This window comes from Thamnophis elegans, chromosome 8 (assembly GCF_009769535.1).
Source record: "Thamnophis elegans isolate rThaEle1 chromosome 8, rThaEle1.pri, whole genome shotgun sequence".
Lineage (NCBI taxonomy): Eukaryota > Metazoa > Chordata > Lepidosauria > Squamata > Colubridae > Thamnophis > Thamnophis elegans.
In genome coordinates, this window is record NC_045548.1 from 5,374,416 (window position 1) to 5,392,626 (window position 18,211).

Here is an 18,211-nt window from a genome sequence, read left to right on the forward strand (position 1 = left end):
CAGGCTTGGGGCTGTTGACCCTTTGATTGAGGTCCAGCCCCCTCCTGATTGGGTGTCTGTTGTGTTCCTTTTTAACTTTGTTGTGTCCCATTGTTTTTAATAATTCTTTTTAATTCTTTTTTCATTTCTGTAAGCCGCCTGGAGTCTTCCGGGATTGGGCGGCATAGAAATTCAAGAAATGAAATGAAATGAAATGAGCATCTTAGCCACTGAGCCGCTCTGTCCCTTAACTAAGAGACACTTTTAAGTTGTTCAGAATTAAAGAACCCCCTGCCATTGAACTGTGGCAACGGAAGAAGCTCAGGTGTTGAGAAAACTCAGAATATTTTTCGTATTCTACAATTCATAGGAATTTTCAAGGAAAGTCGCAACAATAATTATGAGAAATGAAAAAGGAAACCTATTTCTTTTTAGAAACATTTAAAGCAGAACAAAGTTAATGATCACTGATTTCCTTTTTTAACGTTTATAGCCTACTTTATACTGTCAATGGCTTTGACCTGAATAAATTATTGCATCTTCAAAACCAGCAATATATTAGCCTGACAGTGTGCTAGCATGCCGTTTTGACTGACTGAAGAAATTGCAAAAAGGCATAACTTACGTACGCTTAGTAACCTTGGTGGTGTAAAACTTCTTCTGGGGCTGTTAGTACTGAGCATATGGACAACTCCTCTCCTCTCCCAAATTTTTCACAGCCATGTTATTCTATTTGGTGCTTAGGGATATTAAGTAAATACATCATTTTTGGCATATCTTGGATGATTTGCAGATTTTCCCAAACAAACTGGAAAGAGGCTTACTTGAACTGCAGCTGTAATGGGCATATAATGTAATCATTATTGTGCTTAAATTAAAAAAAAAATTTCCCTAATTTTCTTGAACGCGTGAAAAAAGAGGTGGTTATTTGGGTTCATAAATGTCCCTTATATCAAAGCATTATCATTTGCTCATTTTCAGATATTAAATTTTAATGGCTTGGAGCATTACGGCTCATTTACATAACTTTATAAATCTGAATCATCGCTTGCACAAAGTTTACATTTGTCTGCGAAGAACCGGTTGCAGCTGGGATTTTCCTTAAGGTCATGAAACACTAGGCAATGTGTCTTTGTGATTGGAATAAGTTTTAACAAGACGATGCTGGAATGCCCATCATTCTCAAAGACGGGGCTATTTAAACTAGTGAGTATGGGACATTTATCAGATTGATGGATCTTATTTTTTTCTGTTTTGAAATGGACAAGGGAATTACGGGTGCTGATTCCAGTCCCTTTAAGGAGGAAATAAAGATTTCAAACCTCCCCGTCAAGATACGCACCCTCACCACCGTCCAGGCCTTCCGCACAGCCCTCAAGACCTGGCTATCCCAACAGGCCTGGGGATAAGCTTCTAATTTGCCCCACCCGAGTGTTGAGTGTTGAATGCAAGTTGTGTTTTTACTATTTTACTTTGTTCACATATTGTTTATTTTTGAATTGCACCCCTTCCCTAATGATTGTAAGCCGCCCTGAGTCCCCTTAGGGAAAAGGGCGGCCTATAAATCCTAATAAATACAAATACAAATACAAATACAAAACTCTAGATATCGAGCAAGAACCCCCTTTCCGCCTCTGCTGAACTAACAGCAATTGTTCTGACAATATCTCTAGCTTTTCTGATACCGTCAGGAATTTTGTCTTTACTCGGAATCCACGGATAGATAAGACCGTAGTTGATTGAAACCTGATTAATTGTGTGCTAGCACGACTGAATCCTTTGGGAATATTCCTCTCTGGTGGATGCATCCTACTTCCTCCCTGGCTCCATCCATTAGGCTCTCATTGAATTTTGCTTGGATCACCATCCTTTTCTCTTTCAATAAGTAAATAATTTCTGATCTGAAAATTGGGATGTCTTGTTTTTTAGGACAGGCTTTCACATCTGGGCTGTAAAAGGTTATATAATTTTTAGGGAGTTTTAGAATAGAATAGAATAACAGAATTGGAAAGGACCTTGGAGGTCTTCTAGTCCAACCCCCGCTTAGGCAGGAACCCTTACACCACTTCAGACAAATGTTTATACAACACCTTCTTAAAAACTTCCAGTGTTGGACCATTCACAACTTCTGGAGGCAAGTTGTTCCACTGATTAATTGTTCTAACTGTCAGGAAATTTCTCCTACGTTCTAAGTTGCTTCTCTCCTTGATTAGTTTCCCCCCATTGCTTCTTGTCCTACCCTGAGGTGCTTTGGAGAATAGCTTGACTCCTTCTTCTCTGTAGAAGCCCCTGAGATATCAGAACACTGCTATCATGTCTCCCCTAGTGCTTCTTTTCATTCAACTAGACATACCCAGTTCCTGCAACCGTTCTTCATATGTTTTAGCCTCCAGTCCCCTAATCATCTTTGTTGCTGTTCTCTGCACTCTTTCTAGAGTCTCCACATTCTTTCTTATATGTTGAGAGCTATAGCTAATAACTTAGCTCATCTGGAGCTCTATATTTTAACCTCACCTTCCAATAATTGAGGAGTCTTTGATCTAAATTCTAAATGTATTAAAGTTCATTTTTTAAAAAAGAAACAGTTTTTTTTTTCTTAATAGAAATTTGGTTTGACTTCTTAAGGCTGTAATAGTTTTGATATTTTTTTCAAAAAAACCCACCTAGAACCTTAAAAATTGTTGTCAGGCTGGTTTATAAAAAAAAAACCCAGTAAAATAAAATGAAATATGATGTGATAATTAAAAATACCCATCAGTTTAAACAAGTTCAGACTCGTAACAGTGAAAAACAAAAACAAGACATTTTCAACTCCTGGGAGAATGAAAAGTTCTGGCATTAATAAAGAATAGCAGTTAGCTGATTGTCCCCCTCAAAAGAAATTCTATCAATTAGATATAAGCTATACAAAGGGAAGATTGCCTCTCTTATTTTTTTTGTCATTAATAATTTCACCTGGCATACAGAGAAAAGCAGATTATTTTAATGAGCAGACAATTAACACGGGGGATAGGTATTTCTTTAACTTCCCATATCTCCCATTGCATAGAGCTTTAAAAGCAAGCATTAATTTATTGGTTTGGAAATTGACTGTAAGTAGTGACACACAGTGGGTTAAGCTGACCAAATACTATTTGTCTGGCCCAGGAGTGGGATTCAGCCGGTTCGCACCTATTCGGGAGAACCGGTTGTTAACTTTCTAAGCAGTTTGGAGAACCGGCTGTTGGAAGAAATCTCATTTTGGTTTTTTCCCACTTTACAGGTCTAATCCTATAAAGCAGTGGTCCCCAACCTTTTTATCGCCGCGGACCAGTCAGCCTTTGATAATTTTACCGTGGCCCGCTGAGCGCGCGCAGGGGTGGGGGGGCATTGTTCGCGACGACACATCGATTGTTTATATATCACGTGCGTACCAGCGCGGGGCTCTCTTCCCTGGAGCCTTTGCACACGGCCCAGGAGCTTTTGCGCACGGCCCAGGAGCCTTTGCGCTGCAGCGATCATGTCCCCCGGCCGCTGCAGCGATCATGGCCCCCGGCCGCTGCAGCGATCATGGCCCCCGGCCGTTGCGCGGCCCGGGGCCAGGTACTCCACGGCCCGGCACCGGTCCGTGGACCGGGGGTTGGGGACCACTGCTATAAAGAAGGCAGGAAGGAAACTCTGGTGTTGTTTGTAGCCTAATCTTTATTGCCCCGCCTCTCCGGTTAACCCGTATTTACCTTATAACAGCTAAGACGAACCGCCCATCGACATAAGTGATGTTGATTTGGCCATAGCCACCCAGTCACATGACCACTGAGCCCCGCCTACCCAGCTGGTCATTAGGGCAGAGAACCAGCTGTTAAATTATTTGAATCCCACCACTGGTCTGGCCAAGTTAATTAGATCCACTGTATAATTCACTTCTTCAGAAAGCATCGGGACAGCACAAAGTTAGATCTAGGGCCATTTCATAATAATAGGGATGATGATCCATTAGGAGGACTTGAGATATTCTGGAATAGGTTGAACACAATCCTTTTGGACAGGTGATCCATCTATTTCGTCAGGATTGATCAGTATTATCTGTCACTCAGAACCATCATTAGTCCCCATACTTTGGTCCCTTTACATAATTGATATGGAAGCAGGAAGCGTGTTTTCTTCCCTTCTCTTGTTATCTCAGCTCTTCAGTTACAACGCATTTCTATCAAGCAAGTTTTGCCTTCCTTGGCCTTGTTTCCAAATAAGAAAAAGCAACGGTGGGAAGGAAGGAAAACATGCAACATGGAGGGCCTGGAGTGTCGGTTTAAAAAAGTAGAAAGGAAGATAGGAGGAAATTTTTTTAATATAAGTTATCCCCAGATCCAAGAAAATAAATTCTAAGGGAGAATATAATTTCTATTTAAGAACTAATAAGGGAGAATATGTGTAGCCCAGGGTTGACACGAGAGTCCTTGGTGCTCTCTGAAGTTGCTTGTTTTCTTGTAGATGTTTCATTACCCAAACTAGATAACATCATCAGCACAGACAATGTCACCTGTTCTGACCGCCCCTCTTCCTACACCAAAGCACGCAAACGAGACCTTGGCAGCAATCCAGCACAGTCCAGGCCTTGGCAGCAATCCAGCACAGACTAACCTTGGCAGCAATCCAGCCTGCCAAGCTAGCCACGAGACTTCTCCAGCTCTAGTAAATATGTTGACTCCTGCGACGAGCGTGTGGAAAGCCATTCCTTTTATAGTCCTGAGAGGAGCCTAATTACCACCAGCTGAGTTCAATTATCTCCTGTAACTGCAGAACTGTTCTTTACGCCTATTAGCTCTCCATTGCAGGGCTTTCCACATGCTCGTCGCTCATCCTCACCATGCCCAAAAAATAAATTTTGGTTTCTTAAATAGGGGCCCTAATTACCACCAGCTGAGTTAAATTATCTCCTGTAACTGTTCTTTATACTTATTAACCCACCGTTGCTGGGCATCCAGGACCAACTCCCTTGTCTCCTCCCCACTGTTCCAATGCATGGCGTCAGGATCACACTCACTTGTCTCCTCCCCACTGCTCCAAAGCTCATGCGCCTCCTGGTGGCCAACCGGTCTCTCTGCGCCCTGCTCGGAGTCGGAACCCTGTCCAGGGTCCTCTACACCCTCCATGGCCGACTCATAGGGCCCCTCACTGTCGGAGTCTGGTGGCAGCTCCAACGGCTCCTGCTAGGCCACAACAGTTACCTAGTTTGGGTAATGAAAGGTCTGCAAGAAAGCTCAGAGAACACCTAGGGCCCCTTCTATTTAAGAAACCAAAATTTATTTTTTGGGCGTGGTGAGGATGAGATTTTAAAATACACTTATTCATCCCTATTGTAAATTTAGAAGATTTATGGTGTTTCTAACCAAACAAATACTGCTTTGCCACAGGAAGCAAAATGTAAGGGATAGAAAAAGACATTTTTTCTCCCACGTTGTATCATTCTTCTCCTGTCCCAAGAGTAGAAATAGAAAGTATTTAGGTAGTGTTCAAGGATACAGCTCTCTGATAAATGCAGTTATTGCAAGAACTAAAAACACTATTAAGAGGAAACCTAACAATTGTCAAGGGGAAGATACAAGCCTTATTTATAGTAGAAGCTATATTTGATTCTTCTGCCTTTTTCTCCTTGCTAGATCTAGTTCTTAATACAATATACCGCAAGATGTAGTAATCTTATGTCTTCCAACTAGGATAGCTTTAATGTAAGTTTCAACAAATACACAGAGGAAAAGCTGTTAGTGGTTTTTTTTTACACACAGCAATAGCAGTTAGACTTATATATATGCTTCATAGGGCTTTCAGCCCTCTCTAAGCGGTTTACAGAGTCAGCATATTGCCCCCAACAACAATCCGGGTCCTCATTTTACCCACCTCGGAAGGATGGAAGGCTGAGTCAACCCTGAGCCGGTGAGATTTGAACAGCCGAACTGCAGAACTGCAGTCAGCTGAAGTAGCCTGCAGTGCTGCATTTAACCACTGCGCCACCTCAGCTCTTTCCCTCCCTCCCTCCCTCCCTCCCTCCCTCTCCCTCTCTCTCTCTCTCTCTCTCTCTCTCTCTCACACACACACACACACACACACACACCTCCAGAAACTATATTTTTGTGTGTTTTGGAGTTTCTCACAGCCATCAGAGTGGCAACCATGGAAAGAGAATGTTGGAATTCTCAATGGTGCCCCAACTGAGTTTAATTACAAACTCCGAGATTTCTATCCAATATGACTTTTGGCATGATCCAATTGGCCTTTTTTTTTTTTAATATGTGCGCTACATTTCCTAAGAATACCAGTTTAAATAGTTTAAGGAATGTAGCATCGAACTTAGTAAATAGCAATAGCACTTAGACTTATGTATGTTTCATAGTCCTTTATAGCCTCTCTTAGTGGTTTACAACACAGCCAACAATCTGGCTCCTCATTTTATCAACCTCGGAAGGATGGAAGGCTGAGTCAACCTTGAGCCAGTCAGGATCAAACTCCTGACTGTGGGCAGAGTCAGACTGCAATACTGCATTCTAACCACTGGGCCACCATGGTTCCTAAAGAATGAGAATTCTTTTGGAAGACTCTCTTTTGGGGAACTAAACCAGTGTATTTTCCTAGAAATAATGTAATTTATTGTGTCTTAAGAATGTCAGTTTTTATGATGCTGAGATTTTTCAGAAATTTGGCAGTTCTCAGAAGACTGTACACGATTCATAAATCATTTGTCACATAGTTATATTTCATTTTAATCAGACTGTATTTAAACCTCAATGTTGCATCTTCTGGATTTTTTAAATAACAATACTAGTGTTGTTCTGGGATGATGGGAATTTCCAACCCAATATATTTAGAGAACACCAGCTAGTAGAATATTAATTTAGAGAATCTAATATAGCATTAACTACCATATTTATAGCGTTACACCCACACACCTTTCCTATGCTAAATAGAATATATAGTTCCCAAGTTGCTAAGCAGCTTGGTTACTGCCCAGTTTTAGTATATTTATCATATGTTTATTATTTTGTTTTTAACATTTATTATACTAGTGGAAATTCTTTCCCAAATAGAGGTTGAGCAAATGACAAAAACAGGCGGGCATGCTTTGATAACATATTGATCTTGTATACATGGACTACTAATATATATATTAGTAGTCTGTTCTGACCCCCCCTCTTCATACACCAAAGCACGCCGAGACAAAGATACTTCAAGGATTTATTAACACACAGACCAGACCTTGGCAGCAATCCAGCCTGCCAAGCTAGCCAGGATAGTTTCTCCAGCTCTTAGTAAATACGTTGACTCCTGCGACGAGTGTGTGGAAAATCATTCCTTTTATAGTCTTGAGAGGAGCCTAATTACCACCAGCTGAGTTCAATTATCTCCTCTAACTGCGTAACTGTTCTTTACGCCTATTAGCCCTCTCTAAGTGGTTTACAGAGTCAGCATATTGCCCCCACAGTCTGGGTCCTCATTTCACCCACCTTGGAAGGATGGAAGGCTGAGTCAACCTTGAGCTGGTGAGATTTGAACCGCTGGACTGCAGATACCAGTCAGCTGAAGTGGCCTGCAGTACTGCACCCTAACCACTGCGCCACCTCGGCTCAGAAAATAAGCCATCATGCTTATTTTGGGGCCGGCCCAAAGGAAATAAGACTGGGTCTTATTTTTTGAAGAAACATGTTTGCAAACTTGACAAGGAGGCATCAAAGAATGGAAAATAAACTTTGCAGGAACGTACATCTTAGTAAATGTCTAAAAATACCTTTCTATATATAGATTTATAAAGCATGAATAATGTTATAATAATGTACAAATTGTAATGGAGCTATTTCATAAACTTCTCTTTGGGACTGAATGAAGTAAAGCTTAGCTATTGTATGGAAAACACTTTTTCCAAGAACCATGGTGGTGCAGTGGTTAGAATGCAATATTGCAGGCTACCTCTGCTCACCTTGCCAGGAATTCGATTCTTTAAACCCAGACAGGCTCAAGGTTGACTCAGACTTCCATCTTTCCGAGGTCACTAAAATGAGGACCCAGATTGTTGGGGGCAATATGTTGACTCTGTAAGCCCCTTAGAGAGGGCTGTAAAGCACTGGTTAGCTGTATGTCAGGCCTGCAATTATATTCCTTTTAGAATTTTGGCCTGCCACACTTTCTCTTATTTCATTATGCTGTTTCTTTAGTATAGTTGATGAGAGGGGGGAATAGAAAGGAGTAGGATTGTGGAATGTATTGTTGTCATTCTTTTCTAGAAGCCAAGGTCATCTTTTGTCTCCGCACTTTTACACCTGACTGGAAGCAGCTGGGTGGAGACGCCAGCGTGGAAGAAGAAGATTGGACCATGTGATGGATTGTGGGTGTGGGGACAAGATCATGAACTTTTAACTGGGTGGGATTTTGATCTCATTTCCAGAATTGGGATTAACACAGATGTGCTAAGATGTCTGCTTTATTAAATTGGAACTTTAAGGATCGTTTTGCCTTGGACTCTGATTTAATTCTACATGATACTTGGAACGCTGACACAGTATATAAGTCTAAGTGCTACTACTCATTTTCATTTTTATATTGTTGGAAATAATAATTAGTCTGTTTGATTTTCTCCTATTAACAGCACAAGAAGGACACCCTAATGGCTACATCCAGAAATGTAATACAAGCGATCCATTGCATCAAAGTGGCTTTACCATGGAGACTTCAGATAAAAAGGCCTGCCAGTTTTAGCCATGCCTGCTATAAAAATATATCGTCCGATTTTGCTGCCAGAGCCCTTTCTGCAAATGCAGTGGAACTTCTTGGCCATACTTATCTCTCAGATAATTACAGTAATGTTACCACGAAAATTATTTCCAAGGTGGGGAAAAACTTACACAACCAAAGGAATCATCCTTTGTGGTTGATTAAGGAACGTGTGAAAGACCACTTCTACAAGCAGTACTTGGTACGTTCCCGGAACCCACTGTTTTCCGTGTATGATGATTTGTCTCCTGTGGTCACAGTAGAACAAAACTTTGATAGACTGCTTATTCCACAAGACCATCCGAGCAGGAAGAAAGGGGATAACTACTACTTAAATAATACTCACATGCTGAGAGCTCATACATCTGCCCACCAATGGGATTTGATACATGCTGGACTTGATGCATTTTTGGTTGTGGGAGATGTTTATCGTCGTGATCAAGTTGATAGCACCCATTATCCAGTCTTCCATCAAATGGAAGGAGTCCGGCTCTTTTCCAGCCATGAAGTAAGTCTGATTTTTTTCTCTGATCATTAAGATAAGCTTGAATTAAAATGTTATCTAGAAAAGCTTTCCCCAGTTTTACCGTGACCCGACAAATGCGCGAACGTCAAAAGCGCGCCGACAAAACCGCGGCGCTAAAACTGTGATGTCAAAAGCGCGCCGACAACAGCGTGCTGACAAAGCTGCGCCGACGGAAGCGCGATTTAAGTTAAGGTAAGGTTTAGGGTTAGGTTTAGGATTAGGTTTAGGGTTAGGTTTAGGGTTTGGTTTAGGGTTAGGTTTAGGGTTTGGTTTAGGGTTTGGTTTAGAGCGCGCTTCAGCGCTCATTCGTCAGCGCGGTTTTGTCGGCGCGGTTTTGTCACCGCGGTTTAGTCAGGCACGCTTTTGTCGTTCGCGCATTTGTGGTGGAACCCAGTTTTACAATCTATTGCAGTGGTGGGTTCCGGATCCCGTTCCAGTCGGTACGATTAGAACGGGCCTGCTAGCATCCATATGGACGCACGCAGCGTGTGTGCACACACATGCAGCACGCGTATGCATCTTAGCGCCTCCACAAGCTTCCACGACGCTTCAGCTGCTCAGCAGAGCGGAGTGCAGGCGCTGTATGCGCCATGCGCGGAAGCGCAGAAGACTTAAAAAACCGGTAAGGAGCTCAGGCGGGCTGGTGGGCCCTCTGGAGCACTGTACTGGAACTGTATCCGGTGCTCTGGGCTAGCTCCGTTACGCCCGTACCGGGGCGTACCACCTGCAACCCACCACTGATCTATTGATTTTACCCTCTCAACTAATACCCAGTTTGGGCTATGGATTTTATATGGTTACCATACCTTCTACCACAGAATTAGAACCACCTTTATATTTTAATACTGTATGCAGGTTATAAACTTAAAATGTATGTGTAAGTTAGGAGTAGGTGACCCTTAGATGTTTCTAAACTGCACCTCCTATAAATTTAGGCCAGGATAGCCATGATGAGAAACTACGAGTCAATAGCACTTGGAAGGCTAAAAGTCTTCTACCCCAGAATTAGAACTACATTTATATTTTAATATTGTATGCAAATGCTATACGAGAAATAACTTTCTCAGCAATGTAAAACATGGAATGTATTTAGCAATAGCAATAGCAGTTCGACTTATATATCGCTTCATAGGGCTTTCAGCCCTCTCTAAGCAGTTTACAGAATCAGCATATCGCCCCCACAGTCTGGGTCCTCATTTCACCCACCTCGGAAGGATGGAAGGCTGAGTCAACCTTGAGCCGTTGAGATTAGAACCGCTGAACTGCAGATAACAGTCAGCTGAAGTGGCCTGCAGTACTGCACCCTAACCACTGCGCCACCTATTTGATATATAAGGGGCTGATTGCCCAGATAATCAGCTTCTGTCTTGTGACAAAACCATTGCATAGAAAATTACGTTGGTTGTGCTTATAATCTGATTTGTTTCTTGGAGGACAGATATTTTTCCTCTTTATTAATTTCTTTAATAGAGTCGTGCAGTGATTTTGGCTTGATTAGCTACATTTGCATGAAACATGTACTCCTGGGTCATATAGTCCTAATAATTTATGCCAAGTAAGTGTTCATAGTGTCTCTCATTTTGTCTTATTTCCAAATTCATTCATTAGATGACTTTTGTCCTGAGAGTGATTGAGTTATTATTGCTGTATTTTAACATCTGATGTATTCTGAGGCAATTTTGTTAAGCACTTTGCTGGGCAAATATGTTTTTTTTTTTTAAAAAAGAGGATTGCACAATTTACAGTTTATAATTATGTATGTTGAATGTTGAATGTTGATTTTATTTATATGCTGCCCTTTTCCCCCGAAGGGGACTCAGGGCGGCTCACAACTCAACCATGGAAGGGGGATACAAACAAGAATTTAAAACGACATAAAAAACAATGCATGATTAAAACACAACAGTCATACCAATTCGAGATGGGGGCAACAGCTCTTTAGCCCCAGGCCTGTCGGAACAGCCAGGTTTTAAGGGCTTTGCGGAAGTCCTGGAGGGTGGTGAGGGTTCGAATCTCCACGGGGAGTTCGTTCCAGAGGGTCGGAGCAGCCACAGAGAAGGCTCTCCTCCGGGTAGTCGCCAGTCGACACTGGCCGGCAGATGGAATTCGGAGGAGGCCTAATCTGTGGGATCTAATCGGTCTAGTGGAGGTAATTGGCTGCTGTTTGGATTTTGAAAAGTAAATGGAGGGATTTAACTTGCTACAGAAATTATTGAAAGCCTTTAAACTGTACAACTCTTATTTTATTAAAGACCCTCCATTTTCTCTCTCGGAGGTTTGGAACACATTTGTCTAGTAAGTGGAGTAACTTTTCCTCTTCTAAAGACAAGAAATACACAGTGATGTGGTCTACTTGGTAAAATGTTACCAAGGTTTAAAACAGAACAAAAAACTAAGTTTGACCAGTGTCGAAAGCTTCCTGGATGAAAAATAATGAAGGAGGGTAGTTAATACCCTATTTTAGATTTCTTAAAGCATTTGATCAACTATGGTTGATATGGGTTATCCATCTTTTATTGTATAATTCTTATGAGACGTATTCCTAAAAGTCAGAAAGGTTTCTTAGCTATAGAGACTTAAAGTTAGAATTGAAAAGTAAACGTTTGATGCATATCCAGAAGTTTTTGGACATTAGCTACCATATTTTTGGACTATAAGAGGCACCGGTGTATAAGGTGCACCGAGATTCGAAGAGATAAGTAAGAAAAAAAAAAGTTTTTGCCTTTCCTCAAAAACCAGCAGCACTCTGCAGGCTTCAGCAGGGCTGGGGTAAGACAAAAATGCCCATTTTTGCAAAAACAAGGGAATTTAGGCCTTACCCTGTTGTGGCCCAGCAGGAGCTGCCACCAGACTCCGACAGCGAGGGGCCCTATGAGTCGCCTTTGGAGGATGTGGAGGACCCTGGACAGGGTTCTGACTCCGAGCAGGGCGCAGAGAGGCTGGTTGGCCACCAGGAGGCGCCTGAGCCTTGGCCCTGTGGGGAGGAGACAAGGGAGTGTGATCCGGACGTCATGCATTGGAGCAGTGGGGAGGAGACAAGGGAGTTGATCCTGGATGCCCGGCAACGGAGAGCTAATAGGCGTAAAGAACAGTTCTGCAGTTACAGGAGATAATTGAACTCAGCTGGTGGTAATTAGGCTCCTCTCAAGACTATAAAAGGAATGATTTTCCACACGCTCGTCGCAGGAATCAACGTATTCACTAGAGCTGGAGAACTCTCGTGGCTAGCTTGGCAGGCTGGATTGCTGCCAAGGTTAGTCTGTGCTGGATTGCTGCCAAGGTCTAGTCTGTGTGTTAATAAATCCTTGAGGTATCTTTGTCTCGGCATGCTTTGGTGTAGGACCTGGGGGGTGAGAACATACCCCAACCCTGCTGAAGCCTGCAGAGTGCTGCTGGGCGCTGAGGGAAGGCAAAAGCGCCTCCATTTTTGCGAAAAACTGCCCATTTTTCACAAAAATGGGATGTGGGGGCGGGGCTTCAGGAGGCCAAAAATGGCTGTATTCAGTGTATAACATGGACCAATATTTCTACGCTCTTTTAAGGGTCATACTCTGAAAAATATGGTATTTTCCTCATATCCTTTTTGAATCTTGAGGTATCACGATCAAGCATGTCGTTAGTGTGTTATCATGATGTCCTTTGTGGTCATATAGCATTAACTTAAAAATCTGCATGACATTTTAGGCCAGTGGGTGGTCAACCTGGTCCCTACCAACCACTAGTGGGCGATCTAGCTTTCATGGTGGGCGGTAGGGGTTTGCTATAACTCTGCTTTATAAATTTTATAAAGTAGTTACTTCCCTACTTTATAAATCACCATTACTGTGGAACCGGTGGGCGGTTAGAAAATTTTACTACTAACAGAGATACAAAAGTGGGCGGTAGGTATAAAAAGGTTGACTACCCCTGCTTTAGGCACTGCATTTTCGAGGAAGCTTCCTCCTTTACTTAGTTAATGGTTAGTTTATTCTAGCTGACACTTTAAAAGAGTTAGAGATGAGACGATATATTGCTCCCATTAAGTTATGTTATTGCTTTTAAACATGCATTTACCAGTTTACAACATGTTGCAAATATAAGCCTGCAGGCTTGGCTATGTGGGAACAGCTGTTCTTTTATGTTGTTGCTTTTCTCCCTCATTAAACACTTTTGTTTTCCTAACAAGGCATGGGAGATAAGAGTCTTTTATTTCTCCCTAGGCCATTTTTAGTAGGCTGGACTAGTGGTGGGATTCAGCCAGTTTGCACCTATTCGGGAGAACCGGTTGGTAACTTTCTAAGCAGTTCGGAGAACTGGTTGTTGGGAGAAATCTCCTTTTGTTTCTTTCCACTTTACAGGGCTAATCCTGTAAGGAAGGCAGGAAGGAAACATTCCGGTGTTGTTTCTAGCCTAATCTTTATTGCCCTGCTTACAGAAACTGCCTCTCCGGTTAACCCTGATTACATTGTCACAGCTAAGGCGAAGCGCCCATCGACCTGAGTGACCTTGAGTTGGCCACGCCCACCCAGTCACATGGCCACCAAGCCACGCCTACCCAGCTGGTCATTAGGGCAGAGAACCGGTTGTTAAATTATTTGAATCCCACCACTGGGTTCGACCTATTAGTAAGTGGATGAAGCACCAGTAAATATGGAATTGGTCATTTTTAGCATGATCTTATGCTGTCAAAACCAACAATAGGAAAAGTTATTGGATCAGCGTCCAATTGGCGCATGTGTTACTTTTATTAGAACAAGGGGGCATATGGTAAAAAAAGATGAAATACAGTAAATTGTAAAATGTATGATGAGGAGACCCATTCCATATTTCAAAACCATGGTATTGCTGGGATTGTTATGAGTTTATGTTAATACTGATTTGGTGTCCTCATTCGACTAAGATTTAGTCTTGGCAGCTTGTCAAAGGAGAAGAAAGGTATTTCTTTGGACCATATCTCACTTTTCTGTGAAAAAGCTTAATGTGGCATATGTTCTCACCACACGATGGCTAGATAAAGAGCCAGAACTGGATGAATGCGGGAACACTTGTTGATAATGGTAGACTATAATCAGAGTCTTCTGTTGATATGTTTTGCCTTCATCCCTCAAGTTTGTTATTAATATTTTCTTTACTAAAGCCCCCAGGTGATGAAACCCATAGTTCTTCACTATTAAATGACTGCTTGCAGCCTTCTTTTTTTAATTGCAGTTTTTCCAATAAGCGTAGGAAACAGATGTGGCTGCCTTAATGAGTTACACAGACAGGTGGTATGTTAGTACTTCCCCATGTTCTGAGGCACCTCTTCAGAATCAATTCCAAAACATGACACAACCCTAGCAAAAAAGGTTGAACACTTTTGATTTTTGTATGTTAGGTCAGTGTTGTAGCCCAGCAGGAGCCGGTGGAGCTGCCACCAGACTCCCGACAGCGAGGGGCCCTATGAGTCGGTTCTGAAGGATGTGGAGGACCCTGGACAGGGTTCCGACTCCGAGCAGGGTGCAGAGAGACTGGTTAGCCACCAGGTGGCGCCTGAGCCTTGGACCAGTGGGGAGGAGACAAGGGAGAGTGATCCAGAAGCCAGCAGTGAGTTGTTCCTGGATGCATGCCATCGAAGAGCTGCTAGGCGTCAGGAACAGTTACGCAATTACAGGAGGTAATTGCACTCAGCTGGTGGTCATTAGGCTCCTCTCCAGACTATAAAAAAGACTGCTTGTGCACACACCCCTCTTGCAGAAGTCAACACATTGACTAAAGAGAACTGTTGTAACTAACTTGGCAGGCTGGATTGCTGCCAAGGTTTGTCTGGATTGCTGCCAAGGCCCTTATCTGTTTGTTTGCTTGGCTTTCAGCCACCAAGGTTTTGGCTTCTTGCTATTAAAAGTACGTTCTAGTTAAGTTTGTCTCGGCTTTCGTTACTGGATGGAGGAGGGGATCAGAACAGGTCATTATTGTTTATGAGGTTTTTTTTTTTTTTGCATTTCTTGTTATGCGTCATTTTTTTTGTCTTATGTTGTTAACTATTAGTGGCTTATGGAATTACTGTGGTATACAAAATTGACGGACACATTAATATTTAATGAATACCAAATTATGTTTGTGTTTGAGATGCAACTTGGTGTAGTGGTTAAGGAACCAGGCTAGAAACTGGGAGATAAATCCAGCTGGATGACCTTGAACCAATCAAACTTTTCCAGCCCTAGGAAAAAGGCCAAGGGAAGCTACTTCTGAAAATCTTGCCAAGAAAATTTTAAGGACTAGTCTGAGACTCAGAGTGACTAGATGGCTCAAAACAGAACAAAACAGAACCAGGAACAGGGATGGGCTAATTTGTTGTTACATCAAACCCCCAGTTAAATTTTGCTGTTCCTGTTCTGACCCCCTCCTCCGTCCAGTAACGAATGCTGAGACAAGCTTAACTGGAATGTCACAGCACTTTATTAGCAAGAAACCAAAACCTCGGTGGCTGAAAGCCAAGCATAACAAACAGATAAGAACCTTGGCAGCAACTCAGACTTCGACAGATAACAGCTTTTCCAGCGTTAGGAATGATATTGACTCCTGCAAAAGGGGCGTGTGCACAAGCATTCCTTTTATAGTCTTGAGAGGAGCCTCATTACCACCAGCTGAGTGCAATTACCTCCTGTAACTGCGCAACTGTTCCTGACGGCTATTAGCTCTCTGGTGCCCGGCATCCAGGAATAACTCCATTGGCTCCTCCCCACTGCTGACGTCCAGATCACACTCCCTTGTCTCCTCCCCACTGGTCCAAGGCTCAGGCGCCTCCTGGTGGCCAACCAGCCTCTCTATGCCCTGCTCAGAGTCGGAACCCTGTCCAGGGTCCGCCACATCCTCCAGAGCCGACTCAGCTGTCGGAGTGTGGTGGCAGCTCCAACGGCTCCTGCTGGGCCACAACAGTTCCTATAACTGCTTTGACCTAATTAAGGTTGTCATTTATTAATTCACATGTATGGGTCAGTTTGTTTTTTTATCTAACCCTTGGTTAATTTTTGGTGTTCCTACAACAGGCTTTGCTTTAGTTTAAGCATGCCATTTATTAATGCACATATAATGTGTTCTGTTCAATAGAACATATCTTTCAGATAGTTGCTGGATATACTAATTTGAAGGACAACTGGTATTTTTTATTTATTTGTTTTGTTTTGCTCTCGAGTGAATTGATAAATGGGATCAACGGGAACGGAACTTAATACTTATGCCTCAGAGAAATTTCTCTTACGTCATCTGCTAGAGCATTCCATTTAAGTAAATGCAGTTGTACATGTATGAAGAAGTTAAATAAACTGGATGGATAAAACGATGTACACCGTCATTAAACTAAACTAAACTAAGTAAATTACAGAATGCAAGGAGAGTAGATATTGTGGTGACAAGCTTTTAATTCATTGGATAAAAACCTATCACCAATTACTACTCAAGATTTATATTGCACTGGAGTGGTGGGTTTCAAAAATTGTTTGAACCTACTCTGTGGGTGTGGCCTCCTTTGTGGGAGTGGCTTGCAGCACATGTGACCGGATGGGAGTGGCTTGCCGCCCATGTGACCGGATGTGAAGATGCCAACGACACTTGTCAGAACCACCTTAAATTACCTCCACACAGCACTGGCATGCATAAGAATATGATGTAAACTTGTTTTTTAAAAGGCATCCTTGGTTTGCGTTAAAACAACTTCAACACACGCAATGTTCTGATTGCACCACAAACGCAGTAGTCATCCTTACCTTCCACAGAGGCACTGAGTTTTATAAATATGAGCATGATAGTGTAGAATAATCATATCCAAGGACCAGTGGTGGGTTTCAAAAAATTTTGGAACCTCTTCTGTAGGTGTGGCCTGCTTTCCGGGTCCACTGGTGGAACCTCTTCTAACCGGTTCGGTAGATTTGACGAACCGGTTCTACTGAATAGGTGCGAACTGATAGGAACCCACCTCTGTGCTACTGGTACCTGAGACAATAGTTGGCAAGATGGACTGAATATTCAACTCATAACTTGCACATTCCCTTCCTTTCAGCATGTTCTTAAATTTAGCAAGTAAACAACTTTCACGTGGTTCAGCATGGTAGTCTTACGTTGTTAAATGTCTGGTGGAAAATGTGCTGTGGCAGATTCTGCTTCACAAGTAAATATTTGATATATGCAATAATATAATGCATCAACTCTAAAATACATTTCCATATTGAAACCAGAATCGTAGCATTCAATACACTTGGAAGCTATTAAAAAACCCAGTATTGGCTGCCAATTTGTTTTTCTCCCTAGCACTCCTGGCTTATTATAGAGCATTCTGTTTTTCTGTTGTTCTTTGAACTTCCATAACCTCTATTTTCTTTTGTGCAAAATTAGATTACTAAAGGGAGGAGGAAGAGCTCAAAAATACATTTACAATACATTTGAAGAAAGGAGCAGCATATATTCCTGCGCGTGCTTCTTTTATCCCCCTCCTTTCTACCCCTCTCTTTTTTTTCTGATCTATTTGTAATAAATAGTTTTACTTCAATGTACGGTCATCTTCAAGCTGAATGCCTGTAAACATGTGCACATTTCTTAATTAAGGAAATGAATTAGTTTTCCCTGAAAATATTAGGGCTAATGGCACAGTGATTTGTGTGATTTCAGTGTAATTTCTTACGTATTCCTTTAAAAATACTCTCGTATTTTGGAAATGTAATAATTGCATTGATTCCCTCAGTGCCCACCAGGGGTGGGTTCCTGCCAGTTCTAACCTCTTATATAGAAGAGGTTCCACAAATCTACTGTGTTATTTAGAACCGGTTCCAGCTCCCTCCCCCCGCCTGTCCACAAATCATCACGATGAAGAGCGAGAGGATGAATTCTGGGAGTTGAAGTCCACAAGTCTTAAAGCTGTCAAGTTTGAACACCCCTGGGTTTTTTTTTTCCTAAAGGATTAGGGGAGCAAGGGTCTTGTAACTTGACAGCTTTAAGACTTGCGTGCTTCAATGCCAGAGT

The 18,211-nt window shown here is 42.2% G+C and overlaps 1 protein-coding gene across 2 annotated transcripts in view; it reads left to right on the forward strand.

Moving 5' to 3' along the window:
* The window catches only part of FARS2 (phenylalanyl-tRNA synthetase 2, mitochondrial), a 217,014-nt gene that overhangs the window by 34,048 nt on the left and 164,755 nt on the right, over positions 1 to 18,211 (forward strand). Inside the window, exons 3-4 of one of the 2 annotated variants that reach the window (XM_032222695.1) lie at positions 961 to 1,185; positions 8,591 to 9,223. In XM_032222695.1, coding sequence (XP_032078586.1) covers positions 1,141 to 1,185; positions 8,591 to 9,223 — 678 coding nt within the window. In that variant the 5' untranslated portion in view covers positions 961 to 1,140. The remainder of the gene's footprint in view (positions 1 to 960; positions 1,186 to 8,590; positions 9,224 to 18,211) is intronic. The other variant, XM_032222696.1, reaches the window with a different exon arrangement.